Source organism: Osmia bicornis, chromosome 13 (genome assembly GCF_907164935.1).
Source record: "Osmia bicornis bicornis chromosome 13, iOsmBic2.1, whole genome shotgun sequence".
Lineage (NCBI taxonomy): Eukaryota > Metazoa > Arthropoda > Insecta > Hymenoptera > Megachilidae > Osmia > Osmia bicornis.
In genome coordinates, this window is record NC_060228.1 from 1,120,730 (window position 1) to 1,136,799 (window position 16,070).

General features: G+C 34.0%; 3 protein-coding genes across 3 annotated transcripts; all 3 read right to left on the bottom strand.

Annotated features, from left to right (window-relative positions):
• Nucleotides 1–5,439: 5,439 nt before the first annotated feature.
• LOC114880274 (protein Ycf2-like) lies at nucleotides 5,440–11,218 on the bottom strand. Its single transcript, XM_029196117.2, is given in 9 exon segments — nucleotides 5,440–7,009; nucleotides 7,602–7,788; nucleotides 7,873–8,027; nucleotides 8,950–9,089; nucleotides 9,394–9,586; nucleotides 9,674–9,936; nucleotides 10,368–10,604; nucleotides 10,607–10,678; nucleotides 10,908–11,218. Coding segments are annotated over 9 exon segments (2,010 nt in total). The 5' UTR covers nucleotides 11,053–11,218; the 3' UTR covers nucleotides 5,440–6,391.
• A 461-nt stretch (nucleotides 11,219–11,679) lies between these two features.
• On the bottom strand, nucleotides 11,680–12,574 carry LOC114880275 (28S ribosomal protein S36, mitochondrial). The gene is made up of 4 exons (XM_029196118.2): nucleotides 12,356–12,574; nucleotides 12,208–12,262; nucleotides 11,966–12,138; nucleotides 11,680–11,828 (listed from the first exon to the last, which is right to left on the bottom strand). The coding sequence occupies exons 1-4, from the start codon at nucleotides 12,377–12,379 to the stop codon at nucleotides 11,811–11,813; spliced, it is 270 nt and encodes an 89-aa protein (XP_029051951.1). The 5' UTR covers nucleotides 12,380–12,574; the 3' UTR covers nucleotides 11,680–11,810.
• Nucleotides 12,575–12,987: 413 nt separating this feature from the next.
• LOC114880273 (heat shock protein 83) lies at nucleotides 12,988–15,817 on the bottom strand. The gene is made up of 2 exons (XM_029196115.2): nucleotides 15,710–15,817; nucleotides 12,988–15,234 (listed from the first exon to the last, which is right to left on the bottom strand). The coding sequence occupies exon 2, from the start codon at nucleotides 15,232–15,234 to the stop codon at nucleotides 13,078–13,080; it is 2,157 nt and encodes a 718-aa protein (XP_029051948.1). The 5' UTR covers nucleotides 15,710–15,817; the 3' UTR covers nucleotides 12,988–13,077.
• Between the last annotated feature and the right edge of the window lie 253 nt (nucleotides 15,818–16,070).

A 16,070-nucleotide genomic window follows, 5' to 3' on the forward strand; every position in this document is an offset into this window, starting at 1 on the left:
CCCTAATAACACTTTCCTATGGCGTGATACTGATAACACAAACTCTAAACTGCGTCTGATAAACACAAAATCTCGCGGATTTCTTATATTACCCTCTTGCAGTGTTATTGCGGTTTGTACTGTTGTAGAAAAGTTATTTCGCCGATCGGTAAACAGAAATGTGGGTAAACCACCAGCGGAAAAAAATTTCCCGGCTATTCTTGCTTCCGCAGCTTTTCAAGAGTTGATGTTCTACAGTAACAATTTATTTTCTGAGATACAAATTCATGTAAGGGATACATTAACGGTAGACGGTTTAATTAATCATATGCATATATTGATAAAAGAAATTTTACGCTCCTACATAGAGTTACGTATGTACTCTTTCGTTAAAAATTATAGTTTAAAAGTCACTGGACAAAATGTTCGCCATTTCCTCAATCGTCAAATTATCTGGGCCCATCAATAATGTATATGTATAAGCATGTATATAAGCGTTGGCTTTCAACGGCGCTCGGTCGTGGTCGTGAACAAATGCATTGGCACAGCGTAGGTATCAAGGGAAGAGTGAGACAAATGTTACATCGTCTTAAATGAACAACAATGTGAAATCATTCGTTATTCATGAATAACAAAGTCGATGTAACATTTATCGCACTCTTCCCTTGATACCTACGCTGTGCCAATGCATTTGTTCACGACCACGACCGAACGCCATTGAAAGCCAACGCTACCGTGGCTCAGCGCGCGCCCGGCGCGCGCTCTGATTGGCCAATGTTTTTCTTTAATAACTCAAAAACGAAACTTCAAACGACATTTTGGTACAGGAAAATGTTGTTCAGAATCACCCCAGCAACCCCCCGTTTCCGAGAGTTACACAAGTTACGGAACACCCTGTATATATGTCGTGTGTTCAGGTCCATTTGTACTGAAACGTACTGATAACATAACACAGAATTAATGTTTATTCGCTCACTTATTTAGATATATGTTCAATAATTACTCTTCGTTTATGACTCATTTAAATGTTATGCTGTTGGTACGATCCAGTTCAAATAGGCCTTTGTGTGTGCTTTGCCAACAATGACATATTTTTTGGATAATGTTTCTTATTATGCTCGCTTTTCTTTGGTGAATGGAAACGCATTGTGTCGTGTTTTCTGTGATGTTTACGTATTTCTTAATACATTTTATTCTGCAGATCAGCGCTAAAAACCTGAATGCATGGAAGCTGCGGAGAACCAATTTATTTTTTCGAAGCGATCGTAGATGACGTAGATATGCATGTAAACGAATCTAACTGATAAATCTAGCAAATACACAAATAAATGTCATATGTATACATATATAATATATACATAAAGGCGAAGATAAACGATATGTACGTGTACACTTATAAAAGATGATCCTCTCGCTACGCTACCCGAAAGGAAGTGCCGCCACACTAGAATTTAGAAGTCGACATCCCATTTCTGTCATCGCTTACTTAACCCCTGCAACGAAGACGGGTGTGTGCATGAAAATGTGTCTAATGAGCAGAAGAGTCCCATTTAAACGCTGCGGGAAACAGAATATTTTCTTAACACATTTTCACGCACACGGCCGTCTTCGCTGCAGGGGCCACCTCCGTCAAGTAAGTGATACATACAGAAATGGGATGTCGACTTCTACATTATATTGTGGCGGCACTTCCTTTCGGGTAGCGTAGCGAGAGGATCGCCCTAGATCAGCGCTAAAAACCTGAATGCATGGAAGCTGCGGAGAACCAATTTATAGATATTATGTTTCATTTTTTAAATGTAAAATCGAAAATTATTTGTTCTTGTATTTATTAAAATCTTGTATTTATTATCTGTTATTCTATGCGCAAATACTCTTCATTGTAATTTTGTGTGTAACTCGTATCTTTTGTGCACAGTCATTATTTCAGTTCAGATGTATTGTCCAATAAATAGTAATAATTTTGCAAATAAAATGTACACTATTGTTAAGTATACCTTATGTACTAATGCTATATGCAATTACACATGTGTAGTTTTTATTAGTAATAAAATTATGATCTGGCAAAGTAAAAACTGCGGTGTTTGAATATTAAACATACTCACTAAATGTAAAATTTAATTTTTGAACGGAACCAGTTAATAAGTAACTTACACATTGTATTTGTGTATTATTTTTAATTAATAAAAAATATACACACTGTAGTGTGTGGAACAGCTTAGTTTGGTGCCCTTCGCCAGGAGGAGAAGTAATCAATTCTCAAAGATGGCGAATTTGAAAAATCGCAGGCGGAGAACGTCATGCCGTATCCAGTTATACATACACATAAGTATGTACTTACATAGATCAGTGCTCGAAGGAGCTGTGCCCTTAACGTACGTTTAGGCGGCTGGTCGTAACACACGCGACGACCAGCCAAGCGTGAATGTAGAAAGGGACAGACAGTGGCGGAAAGAGAGAGGTCCGATAATCAAAGGAAAGAGCCGAAACGTATCAGTGTGACTAATACTAATTGAATCAAAAAACTTTTTTATTTTTGACTTTTTTTTAATGAAACTTTTACTAGCGTATTGGTGAGATTTTTGTGATTAAAGTGATACCAAACACGATAGAGTTTCAATTATAATTACTTGCTAAAATTGATGTTAAAAGTTGACGAAAAGCAAAGGAGTGTTGGAAATGAAAACCGGTGGCGGTGTCGGTTCTGCTTTCAAACGTTGCATACATATACATATACATGTACATACATGTACATCCAGCCGAAGTGTCGATTCTGGACATTTAACGTTGCATATATCCAGTCGAGGTGTCGATTCTGCGTCCGTACACATCGTTTGTATTCAGCCGCGATACCTATTCTACGTTCGGATGTAGGTACACTGAGTTGCATTGAACTTGTCGCAATGAAGTTGGCTACAAATTCACTAACACATTCACGCCGCAGCGTCGGTGAACCGAACTCGCCATCGGCTCACCGACACGGCGTGAATGCGTTAGTGAATTTGTAGCCAACTTCACTGCGACAAGTTCAATGCAACTCAGTGTACACATCATTTAGGCAGGCCGTACACCAAAGATGCATCAAACATGCAACATGCAACATGCGACGTGTTGCATGCTGCATGTTGCGTGTTTGATGTATCTTTGGTGTACAGCCTGCCTTATACATACATATGTAGCCGAGGTGTCAATTCTATGTTGTTTATTCTATTATTATTGTTTATATATTCTATTATCATTCTGTTATTACCGTTAGCTTGTAAATTACTTTAATTTTCAATAGGAAGAAACTGTCTAGTTTCATGGAAATCACGGGCTGTTCCTAACATCATAAAGCACCTAATTTGCAGTCAATAGTTCAGCAGCATATTCAGAATAAATAAATAAATAAATGAATATAATTCAAACTATATCGTGTTTGGTATCATTTTAATCAGAAAAATCTCACAAATGCGTTAGTAAAAGTTTCATTAAGAAAAAGTTAAAAATATAAAAGTTTTGTCGTTGAATTAGTATTAGTCACACCGATATAACGGTTCGGATCGTATTACACGGCTTCCTCGTCGAGCGTCTCGGTTCGCTTAGGGCAGGCCTGTCCAAGTAGGGGAATTTACTCCTGGAACACATGTTTTGGGTCCCCTTCCAACGCTGCTCCTTCAAGTAAGATGGGACCGAGGAGACAATACCACCGCTACTAAAGACAGAGAGACGGTAGTCGGAACCGTCCCATCTTACTTGAAGGAGTAGCGTTGGAAGAGGACCCAAAACATGTGTTCCAGGAGTGGATTCGGTAATTATTGAGATTAGGTTACACCTCACCGATTTTGATGAAATTTAAATATGTTGTAAAATTAGACATTTTGAACAACTTTTTCTTATACATATAACCGCCGCTCGACCTTAGTTTTCGAGATATTTTCGAAAAACTGTTGAAACTAACACATTGAATTCTGTGTCCGTGACAACGTACGCATTAGTATGGGATCGCCGCTTTTCTACTGTTTTTGCAGACAGCAGCACGGCGACCGACATCAATTTAATATACATATATTACGGGTGGGCTTAAAAATTAAATTTAACTAATTTTCATGATTTTGAATCTCAGCATGTGTGTCTGGTCGCCTAACGGCGACCAGAATATCACTTTACACTAACCTAACTTAATTCACTGATTAGGTAGAGTAGATTGGGTTAGGTTAGGCTATATTAAATTCCCAGCCTCTATCCTAGTTACGATACATTGAAATTATGAATGCAGAAGTGCACAAGGTATATATTGGTCATCGGTCGCCGTGCTTTTGCCTGCAAAAACAGTAGAAAAGCGGCGATCCCAACTAATGCGTACGTTGTCACGGACGCACACGGATGGCCAGAATTCAATGTGTTAGTTTCGACAGTTTCTCGAAAATATCTCGGAAACTAAGGCCGAGCGGCGGTTATATGTATAGGAAAAAGTTGTTCAAAATGTTGAGGTTTACAATATATTTAAATTTCATTAAAATCGGTGAGGTGTAACCTAATCTCAATAATTACCGTGGATTCCCCTACTTGGACAGGCCTGGCTTAGGGGGATCCCCCCAAGTGGAGGGGATAGCAATGTTGCATATATCCAGCCAATCTTTCGTTGCATATATCCAGCTTTTACTGTATCCTCCTCCTTTTCGAATTCGGATAAAAAATCTCGGTTAATGCATTTCAATCGGAATCAAATATGAACTCGAATCGTGTACATACAGAACACGTTTCTTGAGTGAGTTCGGCTCGCGTTTGATGTGGTGACAGCCGAGAATCGAGGCAGAGTACGGGAAAAAATAGGAAGTTTAAATACCCGTATACATGTGAAACAATACTAACGCAATCAAAATTTAAGATTAAAACCTTTTTATTTTTGACTTTTTTTAAATGAAAATGTTACTAACGTATCTGTGAGATTTTTCTGATTAAAACAAGATCAAACATGACATAATTTGAATTATAATTATTTGTTTACTTATTTATATCTAAATAAGTAAAAATAATGCAAATTATATGGTGTTTGGTCTTATTTTAATCAGAAGAACTTTACAGTTACATTGGTGAAAGTTTCATTTAGCAAAAATGAAAAATAAAAAGTTATTGTTGAATTAATATTGTTTCACTCGAATGTTTTTTCTCGGTTCATGTTTTCTTAGTAGTAATATACAATACAAAAAATGCGGTATCTTTATACCATTGACATAGAAATATTCTAAAACTATTTAATTTAAAATAAAAGTCATAATAAGGTTTCAATAAATCCTGCATTTTTTTTATTGTTTTGCAACTAGCTTTTTCTATATATAGGTATTATATAACAATACTAACAATTTTATCTGATATTAATTATGAAGAAATGAATACTATGAACATTAATATATTGTTAACATTGTCATGGAAGATCATGCAATTAAATAAATTGTATGCTTTGCGTATAATAGTATCTTCAGTTTTAACTTGCACTTTAATTTTTTTCATTTTTTTACATAAGAATCATCACTCTATATTATACACAAAATAATGAAGATTATTTCTTACACTTACATCCAATATAGAATTGCACTAATTAAACATAGGTATGGAAATGACAATGCTGCATACTAAACGATTTTATAAATCACATCATTATAAAATCTTCATTTAAATGTAACTCAAATACTGCCATATACAACGCGATATAAAATTCATAAATAAAAAAACAACGAACAAAACGTTTATAGTGGTGACATAATAAAAAATACTAAGTAGCATTAAATTCAAACAACTGGTATGTGCACAAGCATATACATAGATCAGTGCTGGCCAATCACCATACCTGATACAGAATCAGAATCAGATTAGAATTGTATAGTGTCTATTGACTGTACTATAATCCTGTTGTATTCATTGCACAATGACACTACCGAACATGTGCACGAAGCACTGCCTCTTGTTTGGCCCCTCTGATTAAGAAATTTCTGATGCTATTGAATATAGGATACAATTGACAATAATGTGATCATGCAGTAAATTTGAATGTTTTGAACTTATTAAGTATTTGGCAGTGCTTAACCAACATCTGTATCGTTCATTATTACTTTTATCAATTATATTGTTACTTTTTTCTTTCTTCTGTAGTTCATCAATTTTAAAGATTGGTAAACACTGATTTAATTAAACGTTAGTTTGTCATCTCAGTTTCCTTTTGTTCTGAACTGTCTTTTCATTATAAGGCAACCCATTGTCTTAGTCTCCGCTCCCTTCAATTTCACCGCCGGTAATTCCTGTAATTCGTTGTTCTTACAGTCATTATCTCTCACTTCCTCTTTCATTTCTTTTGTCTATCTTGCGAAGACCATGTAGTACCAATTAAATACATTTTTCATTGACATGTTTAACATGAAATTTTGTACATTTTTTATATACTTCTTCCATCATCGTCTTCTTCTTCGTCGCTGTCATCTTCCTCGTCTTCCTCTTCATCTATCTCCTCTTCTTCCTCTTCCTCAGTTCCTTCATCATCTACTTCTTCAACTTCTTCGTTATCTTCCTCGACATTCAGTTCTTGTTTTCTCTTCTCTTCTACTTTTTCTTCCTTTTCTTCTTCTTCCGTTTCCCTTTCTTCATATTCTTCTTCCTCTTGCTCTTCTTCAGACTCTTCCATGTATTTCATTTTGCTTCTGTTTTCTTCTATCCTTTCTTCGTCATCTTCGATCTCAATCTCTTCTTCTTCCTCATCTTCTTCCCTTTCTTCTTCATCTTCTTCGTCTTCCAGCTCTTCTTCCCCTTCTTCCTTCTCTTCCTCTTCCTCTTCTTCTTCTTCTTCTTTTTCTTCTTCTTGTTCTTCTTCTTCAGTCTTTACACGCTGCATGTTCTGTTTACAAATTTCTTTCACTCTGTTTTCAACAATTTCCGTGATTTGTATTTCTTGTCTACCATCAATTATGTCAACATTTGGCACTGTTTTTGTGCCTTCCACATTCAAGGTTGTTGCATCTTCTACCTCGCGTAGATCTTGATTTTCTTCCTCAGATTCCTAATTCAATGGTAAAATAGTTAGTATTTTCGTGTTCAACACAGTTTACTGGTGTTGATGTTTAAATTGTATGTAAGGACAATTGATAGACTGTATGTAATTGAATGTGTAATGATCATATAATAGATTCTCACTATAATAACTAAATAAGCTAACTAATTCTCATAATCAATAAATAAGTACTATTAGTTGTCTTATTAAAAAAATCAAATTAATAAGGGGATAATAATATAAGTGTTGTAATTATTTATAGCAGTAAGAAGAATGTGAAATGTGTAATATATGCATTTCGCATTAGAATTAGTCGATTAATAATAAATTCAATGCACAATATAAATTAGATGTTAATGTTTAAAACAAATCACAGAATCCAAATGGCTATTATTTGCACAATAGCATATCGGTATTGAGCTTACACAAATAATTAAGTAGAAAAGCTATTTTTAAGGTTCGTAATAATTCTCGTGATTTGTCATTTTCATGTTAAGTAATATGTACAGAAGCAAACAATTAAATGAATGAAAGAATCACCAAATAAAACAAGGCTCCGCAGATTCATTTGATTCTGTTGGTAATTCTAATATTTTCTTACAGCTGCATTTTGGTCGAGACTGATGAGGGAAAGGGTCATTTTGCCTGAAAGTACAACAGGTGCTTCTACGTTCTCTTCCGGTTTTTGAGCTTGCGTTTCTGAATCTGTTACAAGTAATTCACACTGTGGAGGAAGTGCACCTTCTAAATATATTGGTTTCGGCGGTGTTTTTTCCCTTTCAGTGTGACTAAAACAACACGATTGATATTATTACACATCTTGGGCTAACAATCATTATATATTTCTTTAAAAATTTTTATATTTCTATTACCTGGGTGCAATAGGTATTATAGGAGTGGAAGGTCTACTACCTTTACCCTCACAACTAGCTGTCATTTCCATACCCATGACTTTAACAGTTGGTGAATCTATGTTTTCTACTTCTTCGTCTGCGTTAGTATAATCAGCCTGGGCAACGGCATCGTCCTGTAAATTAAATTATTTAAATAAACAACCTTCTATACTATTTTCTTTAAAGTATAGTTACACAATATTTAACATAATATATATTATTTTTAATGGATACTACAGCATGATGGTTAATACTCATAAATTAATAAAAAGTAAAAGTTTGTTATACTTCTTTTATAAGTATAATATAGCATTTATACAAACACCATGCAACTGAAAAATAAAACACTGAAATCATCGTGCTAATTTATTTTTACAAAAATTCGTGTTACAAAGAAAAATATGTATATGAAAATAAAATTTTATTTTTGATTATGGCAATCAATAACTTGCAGTTATTATGCACTCAAATTTAATCGCTTTTAATGGCAGGATTAAAAGTAGGATTTTAGGTGTAATGCATGTATTAAACCCTTGATATCGTGATGAATGAACATTTTGAACGGGATAGATTTTTTTTTAAGAATGAAGAGAACTTTAATACGTATAATTTCTCACAAACTCTGGTTACTCTGGTTAACAAATCTTTGAAACAAAGAATATACCTTAAATGATCGATTGACCCCTGCCAAGCCTTTGGACTTTGGAGGCCCATCTACTATTTAAATATAAAATTAAGAACTATAAATTCTATTACTTAATATACTTAATAATTTAAATGCTTTGAACGAGTATTTCACTCAGCTAAAATATGAGTATGCACTTTTCATCAAGATGAATGTGTAAAAAATTGTGAATAATTAAATAACGGTTATATAAAAGCATTGAAATGTAGAAAAAGCAAAATATTGAAGACCTCATAGTAATAATACGATATGTACATAATGTACTTTAGGAGAAGGTAAAATTTTAAACGCAATCAGAACACAACAACGTGCATAATTCTAAGGACTACTAAACTGAAAATGTAAATTGTTTCATAATTAGTCTAGTAAACCTTGAGTTCTTGTTGTGAGCTTGGACTATGCATAACTGAACGTGATATGTTGCCCATCTGAACAACAATTCTTTCCATGGCTGCTTCCGTCTCGACCAAACGTCGTCTCAGTTGATCTATCTCTATGTCTCCTGCCGCTTCTTGTGTTCCAGCATGTACAACATTACCAAACGAATTCAGAGAATATACACGAGTACTTACAATACTTGTAATTTTAGTCTAACATTGTTTCAGTTAAATTCATGGTATAAATACGTGTGTGTTCTAATTGTGCAAACCTTGCATCATGCAACACCATTAAAAATCTGATTAGATACTCAAAAAAACATGTACCTTATGTTTCACTATTTCTTTAAAGGAACTAGCTTTCAAGGAAAACACTGCATTAATGATAAAGTAAATCAAGTGTTGTCGATAATTTTTTGAAAAACTGAAAGAACTTACGATCTTTTAGCTCCTCTATAGTAGGTGCAGGTCTCTGTGGCGAAGGAGATCTTTCCTTAGAATAATTCATTGTGCCACCAGTCATTGCACTAGCAAAAGCTTCAGGACTAAATACCATTTTTCGAAATTCTTTTTCTGCTGCTGCTCCTGGATATTCTGAAATGATTTCACTATCCGAATTTTTCTTTAGCACCTAATAAAACAATACATAAGTTTGAGGGTATAGTTTACAACAAATAAATAAAAAATAACATGAAATACAATATATCCTACAAATTACCTTGACAATTGTATACAAAAAGAATAACACAATGCCTAATGTATACAGTGGCATAATAATTCCCATAGTACCATTTCCCTTTGGTGCAGAAACAACATGCCCTGCACCTCCCAAAGGTGGTCTCATTTTTGGCACAACTTGATCAGGTCTATCTGTTACTTTTGGTACAATATGAGAGGAGGGTATTGCTCTACCACGCTCTCTCAATGCAGGATGCAAACCTCCTGCATGTGGTGGTGTACGCCTTTCTTGTCTGATAGTACCTAACATATAGATAAAATGTTAGGAAGAAATGATTTAAAACATTTATTAATATATTATTATCAAAGTCTATATAAACAATGTTAGTCTGTATTTCCTCTATATAGTGGAAGAAGCTGCTACATAGATAGATACAATCATGACTATAGGTCAAACTTATTCCCATCTACTCATCACTAGTTATACTTGCTCTTTTGGCAACTTGCCAAGAAGAAGAGATAATTTGAATTTGTGTTTCATGTATAATTGGTAAGATTAATAATTCCAAAATTATGTTTGAAGTTGGAAGTAAAATTATTTAGTAGTGTTATTGAATGTTTAATTATACTAAAAGCATGTAAGTACATTAATAGCAGAAAAAAGTTACACATGTTATGTGTCTTGTTAGTGAATAGTATTAACAATTTTGAGCACAACTTTATATAGTTCTTACTGTGAGGCATTAAAATATGATATCTTATCAGATGCGGAGTTCCTAGTTGAGCAAGGGGAATGCCAAAAGACATTTTTAGGCATAGAGAGCTATTGAATGATCTGATTTCTTCCAAAACCTGTTTATAAGACTTTCCCAAACGTTCTCTTTCAGCAAGAAATGTAGATAAATCTATACCACATCTTGCTAAAATTTCTTCTCTACATAAACTTGCACTTTGACATATGTTTTGACTTTTAATATGTTTTGACACATTTCATATACAATATCAGCAGCAGTAACATCACTTTCAAATATTACGTCGCAGCATGCTAATAAATATTCAAAAACATACTAAAATATATTTCAGTCCTGGATAACGAATTGCAAAGATTAAAAATTGAGTAGTACTGAAAAAAGGATGTTATAATCCTAATTAAATCATTGAACTATTTAAATTGGATTAACATTAAGAAGTTAATTTAATAGAAAACATGTTGGTACATCATCACTCATCCTTCTTTCTTTCTGAAGATTTTGATACAAGTATTAAAATCTTACCAGAAGTATCAGATGTATGATGTGAAGTGACAGATGCTGTGAGCATAGGGTAGAAAATTTTCGGCCACAATACCGCAAAGCACCCTGCCACGATTGCTAAAATGAAAATCGTCTTTCTTGGACCGAAATCCGTTATTTCAGCCATATTCGGAAATTCGTCGTTCGTATAACTTTCGTAATTTCGTTAAAAGGTAAAATAGTCGTGGATCTTCCACTACCACGTTCAGGAATCGCAGAACAGATGGAAGGCACAGCAGCGCACTGTCGTCTGCTATTTCTGTCATGGGACAGGGCTGTGCCTATCCGCTTTTGTTCTTAAAATATTTTCCCTTAATTTTCGTTTACTAAAATTTGCAAACCATTTTTCAAACAAAATCGTAAAAAAGAGCAAAGTTTTAAATTTAAATTCCTCTTAATTTCTTTGAATCTAAGATCGTAGAATAAATTTGTATATAAAATTAAAAAAAAAAGAATCATGAAAGTGAGAAAAATTAACGCGAGCATGACTATATTTAAAAATTCATGTTTTATATTTAGATGTTGACTAACTTAAAATAATAATTGTGACATAACACAGTAAACAAATATTACATAAGATTGAAACAATTTAATCAAGTTTCTCCTTTCTTGCCTGGGATTAATGTGGTACTTGTTACAAGAATAAGCCAAAAAGCTGGCCAGAAATAGGAGGTTCTGGCAATGTCATAGGGGCAAAGTAAAAAGATCTTGTTTATTAGGTAAAATAATAGAAATATATATGTACAAGTCAGGGTCACTGATCTTACTTCCATTTATTTACATCATATATTAACAATGATAACAACAATAATGATAATAAGAAAATGATTGCTTACAGTATACTAAAATTGATGATGTCCTATGGATTATTTAAATTTATATAACTTATTCTGGACCTCCTCTCTGAAAACAAAAAACTTATCTCAATATACAAAGTCTCTTTAGATCTACATACTATAAATATATGTGTATATACATATATATATGAAAATTTTCATTAGATCGAATGAATAATACAAATAAAATAACAATATACTTACGTTAATATATGCTATTTCTTTCTCATCGATGGGTCGTCTCTGAAATCGTGGAGGTAGATGAATGTCATCTATTGTTGGTAAAACGATTACGTTTGGCCCCGTTGCACCTACACCTCGTTGCTGTAATGTCGGCCCTGATTGCGCAGACTGTACGTTCGAAGCCCCAGGAGTTGCTAACCAATAACAAGGATTTCATTCGCGTTTTAAAACTACGCTATTTAATGATTGTTATGTGACATTACCTCTGCTTATTCCTCCCTTACGAAATTTAATCATAGGCACGTGCGGTTTTACCACCTATAGCAATTTAATTCATATAAATTACATGTTTATTATGTGCATACATGAACATACGGTATACGTTTCTTACTATTATACCGATGCACTGACCTTCCAACCTTTGCTTGCCATCATAATTTTTCTAACAATTCTGTCTATGATATGCAGAAAGCAGGTGTTACCAAATGTTACTTGCGACAGTGTCTTCTTTCGTTCACTTCAAAGTTGCGAGTAGATGGCGTGTTTTGACATACCTACCTTATCGAAGTACGAAATATTCGATGGAAACTAATGCGTGCAAAGTTCCATTGACCACTAGTGCAATACGATTTTACAGATGATATTACTGTATGTATATGTACATACACAATACTTGATACGAAACTTGTTCGTTTAAATTCAGTTGGAAATTTTGGTTAAATCATATATAAATAAAAAAAGTATTGAATTTGAGATTCTTTTTTATGGAATTTAGACTAACTTGAATTGGTAAATCATGTTTAATAATTTATCTATACCGATTGCTGTAACCATGACGATTATTCATTTTTTCTAATTGATTTTGCGATTACACTTGTAGTATCTACTTAGCAATTTAAAGGGTAGTAATACAAATTTGTACACATGTAGATTTTATTTTATTATAAGCTTAACTTAATTCCAAAATATTTATTATCTAAAACAAAATTTTGTACTATAAATTAAGTAGGGTTTGTGTGATACAATAAATGAAAATGAGAATGTTTAATGACACCACATAAAACGTGGCTACTTTGGCAGTCTTTTAATAACTACAATGACATTAATATTAATTTCACATTCAGATCTTAAACTTAATCTACTTCTTCCATTCGGGAAGCATCTTCCGCATCTCCTTCAAGAGGAGGTACATCTTCTGTACTTTGTTCCTCTGGAGCAGGTTCTTCCTCATCAATACCAAGACCCAGCTTGATCATTCTGTAAATTCTTGCAGCATGAACCTGTGGTTCATCCAATGTAAAACCTGAGGAAAGGAGTGCTGTTTCGAACAACAAGATTACCAAGTCCTTCACTGCTTTGTCACTCTTGTCAACCTCTGCTTTTTGACGAAGGGTTTCGATGATGGCATGATCAGGATTGATTTCAAGATGCTTCTTTGCTGCCATATATCCCATAGTAGACGTATCCCTAAGAGCTTGAGCTTTCATAATTCTTTCCATGTTGGCTGTCCAACCATATTGAGAGGTGACTATACAACAAGGAGAGTCAACCAAACGATTTGATACTACAACCTTTTCTACTTTGTTGTCAAGAATGTTCTTCATTACTTTGCACAAGTTCTCAAACTTGGCTTTGTCTTCTTCTCTCTTCTTCTTTTCTTCCTCATCTTCAGGGAGTTCCAGTCCTTCTTTGGTTACAGATACTAATTGTTTTCCATCGAACTCTTTCATTTGTTGTACTACATATTCATCAATAGGTTCCGTCATGTAAACAACTTCAAAACCACGTTTCTTGACACGTTCAACGAAGGAACTGTTTGCAACTTGTTCTTTGTTCTCTCCAGTGATGAAGTAAATGTGTTTCTGATTTTCTTTCATTCTGCCTACATAGTCCTTCAGAGAGCAAGCTTCATCACCAGAAGCAGAGGTGTGATATCTCAAAAGGTCGGCCAATTTACTCCGGTTGGTGCTGTCCTCGTGAATACCTAATTTAATATTTTTACTAAATTGTTCATAGAATTTCTTATAGTTATCCTTATCTTCTGTAAGTTCTTCAAATAATTCTAAACATTTTTTAACAAGGTTTTTACGAATAACCTTCAAGATTTTATTCTGCTGAAGCATCTCACGAGAAATGTTGAGAGGAAGATCTTCGCTGTCAACTACACCTTTCATGAAATTCAAATATTCTGGAATTAATTCTTCGCAGTTGTCCATAATGAATACCCTCCTTACATAAAGCTTGATGTTATTCTTTCTCTTCTTATTCTCAAACAAATCAAATGGCATCCGCCTTGGAACAAAGAGTAAAGCTCTGAATTCCAATTGGCCTTCAACAGAGAAGTGCTTAACAGCCAAATGATCTTCCCAATCATTAGTCAGTGATTTATAAAATTCACCATATTCCTCCTGAGAAATATCATCAGGATTTCTGGTCCAGATAGGTTTTGTTTTATTTAATTCTTCATCTTCTGTATATTTTTCCTTGATAGTCTTCTTCTTTTTCTTCTTTCCTTCTTCCTCTGCTGCCTCTTCGCTTTCATCTACGTCTTCAACTTTTGGTTTTCCATCATCCTCTTCCTTTTTCTCCTCAGGTTCTTCAGCTTCATCTTCGCTCAATTCTTTCTCACGTTCCTTCTGAACTACTAACTTAATTGGATAACCAATAAATTGGGAATGTTTCTTAACGATCTCCTTAATTTTACTTTCTTCTAAATATTCGCTTTGGTCTTCCTTGATGTGTAAAACAATTTTTGTTCCACGTCCCAATGGCTCTCCAGGGTCATGCCTGACAGTGAATGATCCTCCGGCGCTAGATTCCCATAGGTACTGTTCGTCATCATTGTGTTTTGAAACAACTGTAACTTTATCAGCAACAAGATAGGCAGAGTAGAATCCTACACCAAACTGACCAATCATGGAAATATCAGCACCAGCCTGTAGAGCTTCCATAAATGCCTTGGTACCAGATTTAGCAATTGTACCAAGATTATTTACTAAATCAGCCTTGGTCATACCAATACCAGTATCAATAATGGTCAGAGTGCCATCATTTTTGTTTGGAATGATTTTAATGTACAATTCTTTACCACTGTCCAACTTGGAAGGATCAGTCAAAGACTCGTAGCGTATCTTATCAAGAGCATCGCTGGAGTTTGAGATTAATTCTCTGAGAAAAATTTCCTTATTGGAATAAAAGGTATTGATGATCAGAGACATAAGCTGAGCAATTTCAGCTTGGAATGCAAAAGTCTCCACATCTCCAGCCTCGGTTTCCATTTGCGCCGACATCTACAATGAAAATTATAGAATGATATCAAATATTTTCTTATTACATTTATTTTTTAAAAACACATAATAAAAAAGACATCATATTTTAATTTCTTGCACATCTTATCTTTGTGCAAATTTTTAAAAATGTCCTTCTGTATCTAAGCAATCTAGATTGACAAATTTCATAAATTTCACAAAGAAAAAACACGTGTCGCGTCCATTCGAAAATACGCACATAGAATGTCGACCGTGAAAATGATAAGCATAAAATAATGAAACTTATGACCAAAAAAATACTACACTTATAGCAATATTTAATTATAAGTAAAAATGCAATAAAGTAATAATGATTTAACACTTCAGCTATTGTGAGAACAATTTTAATCTTTCATTATTCATGTGATTTAATACATTTTATGAACATACAGAATGACGTTATAAATAAGCTAAATACTTCTTAAACATTAATTAAAAAAAAAGAAAACGACTGTACCTTGATGTCCAGTTGAGTGGCTGTTAGAAAATGCTTCTCAAGAATACGAGAACACGTTGTCGAGCACCTGGCAGATTATTGAATGAAGTGGCGCGCTGATCAAGTTTCGCTTTATATACTTCGGAAAATTCTAGAATGTTCTAGAACATTCTAGAACGTTTTTACCTCCTTGGACGATTCACATCCGGTAAAATATATACCCATCATGATGAATTTTTCATCAATCGAACTCCTTCATTCATATTAACGATTCTATTTACTTTCGATAAATATGCGTGCACGAGTTTCCTTTAATAGAACGTTATCGCGTTCATTTTAAAGGGTAAAAATCCTGTTAGTTTATTTTTCCCTTAGCGTGGTA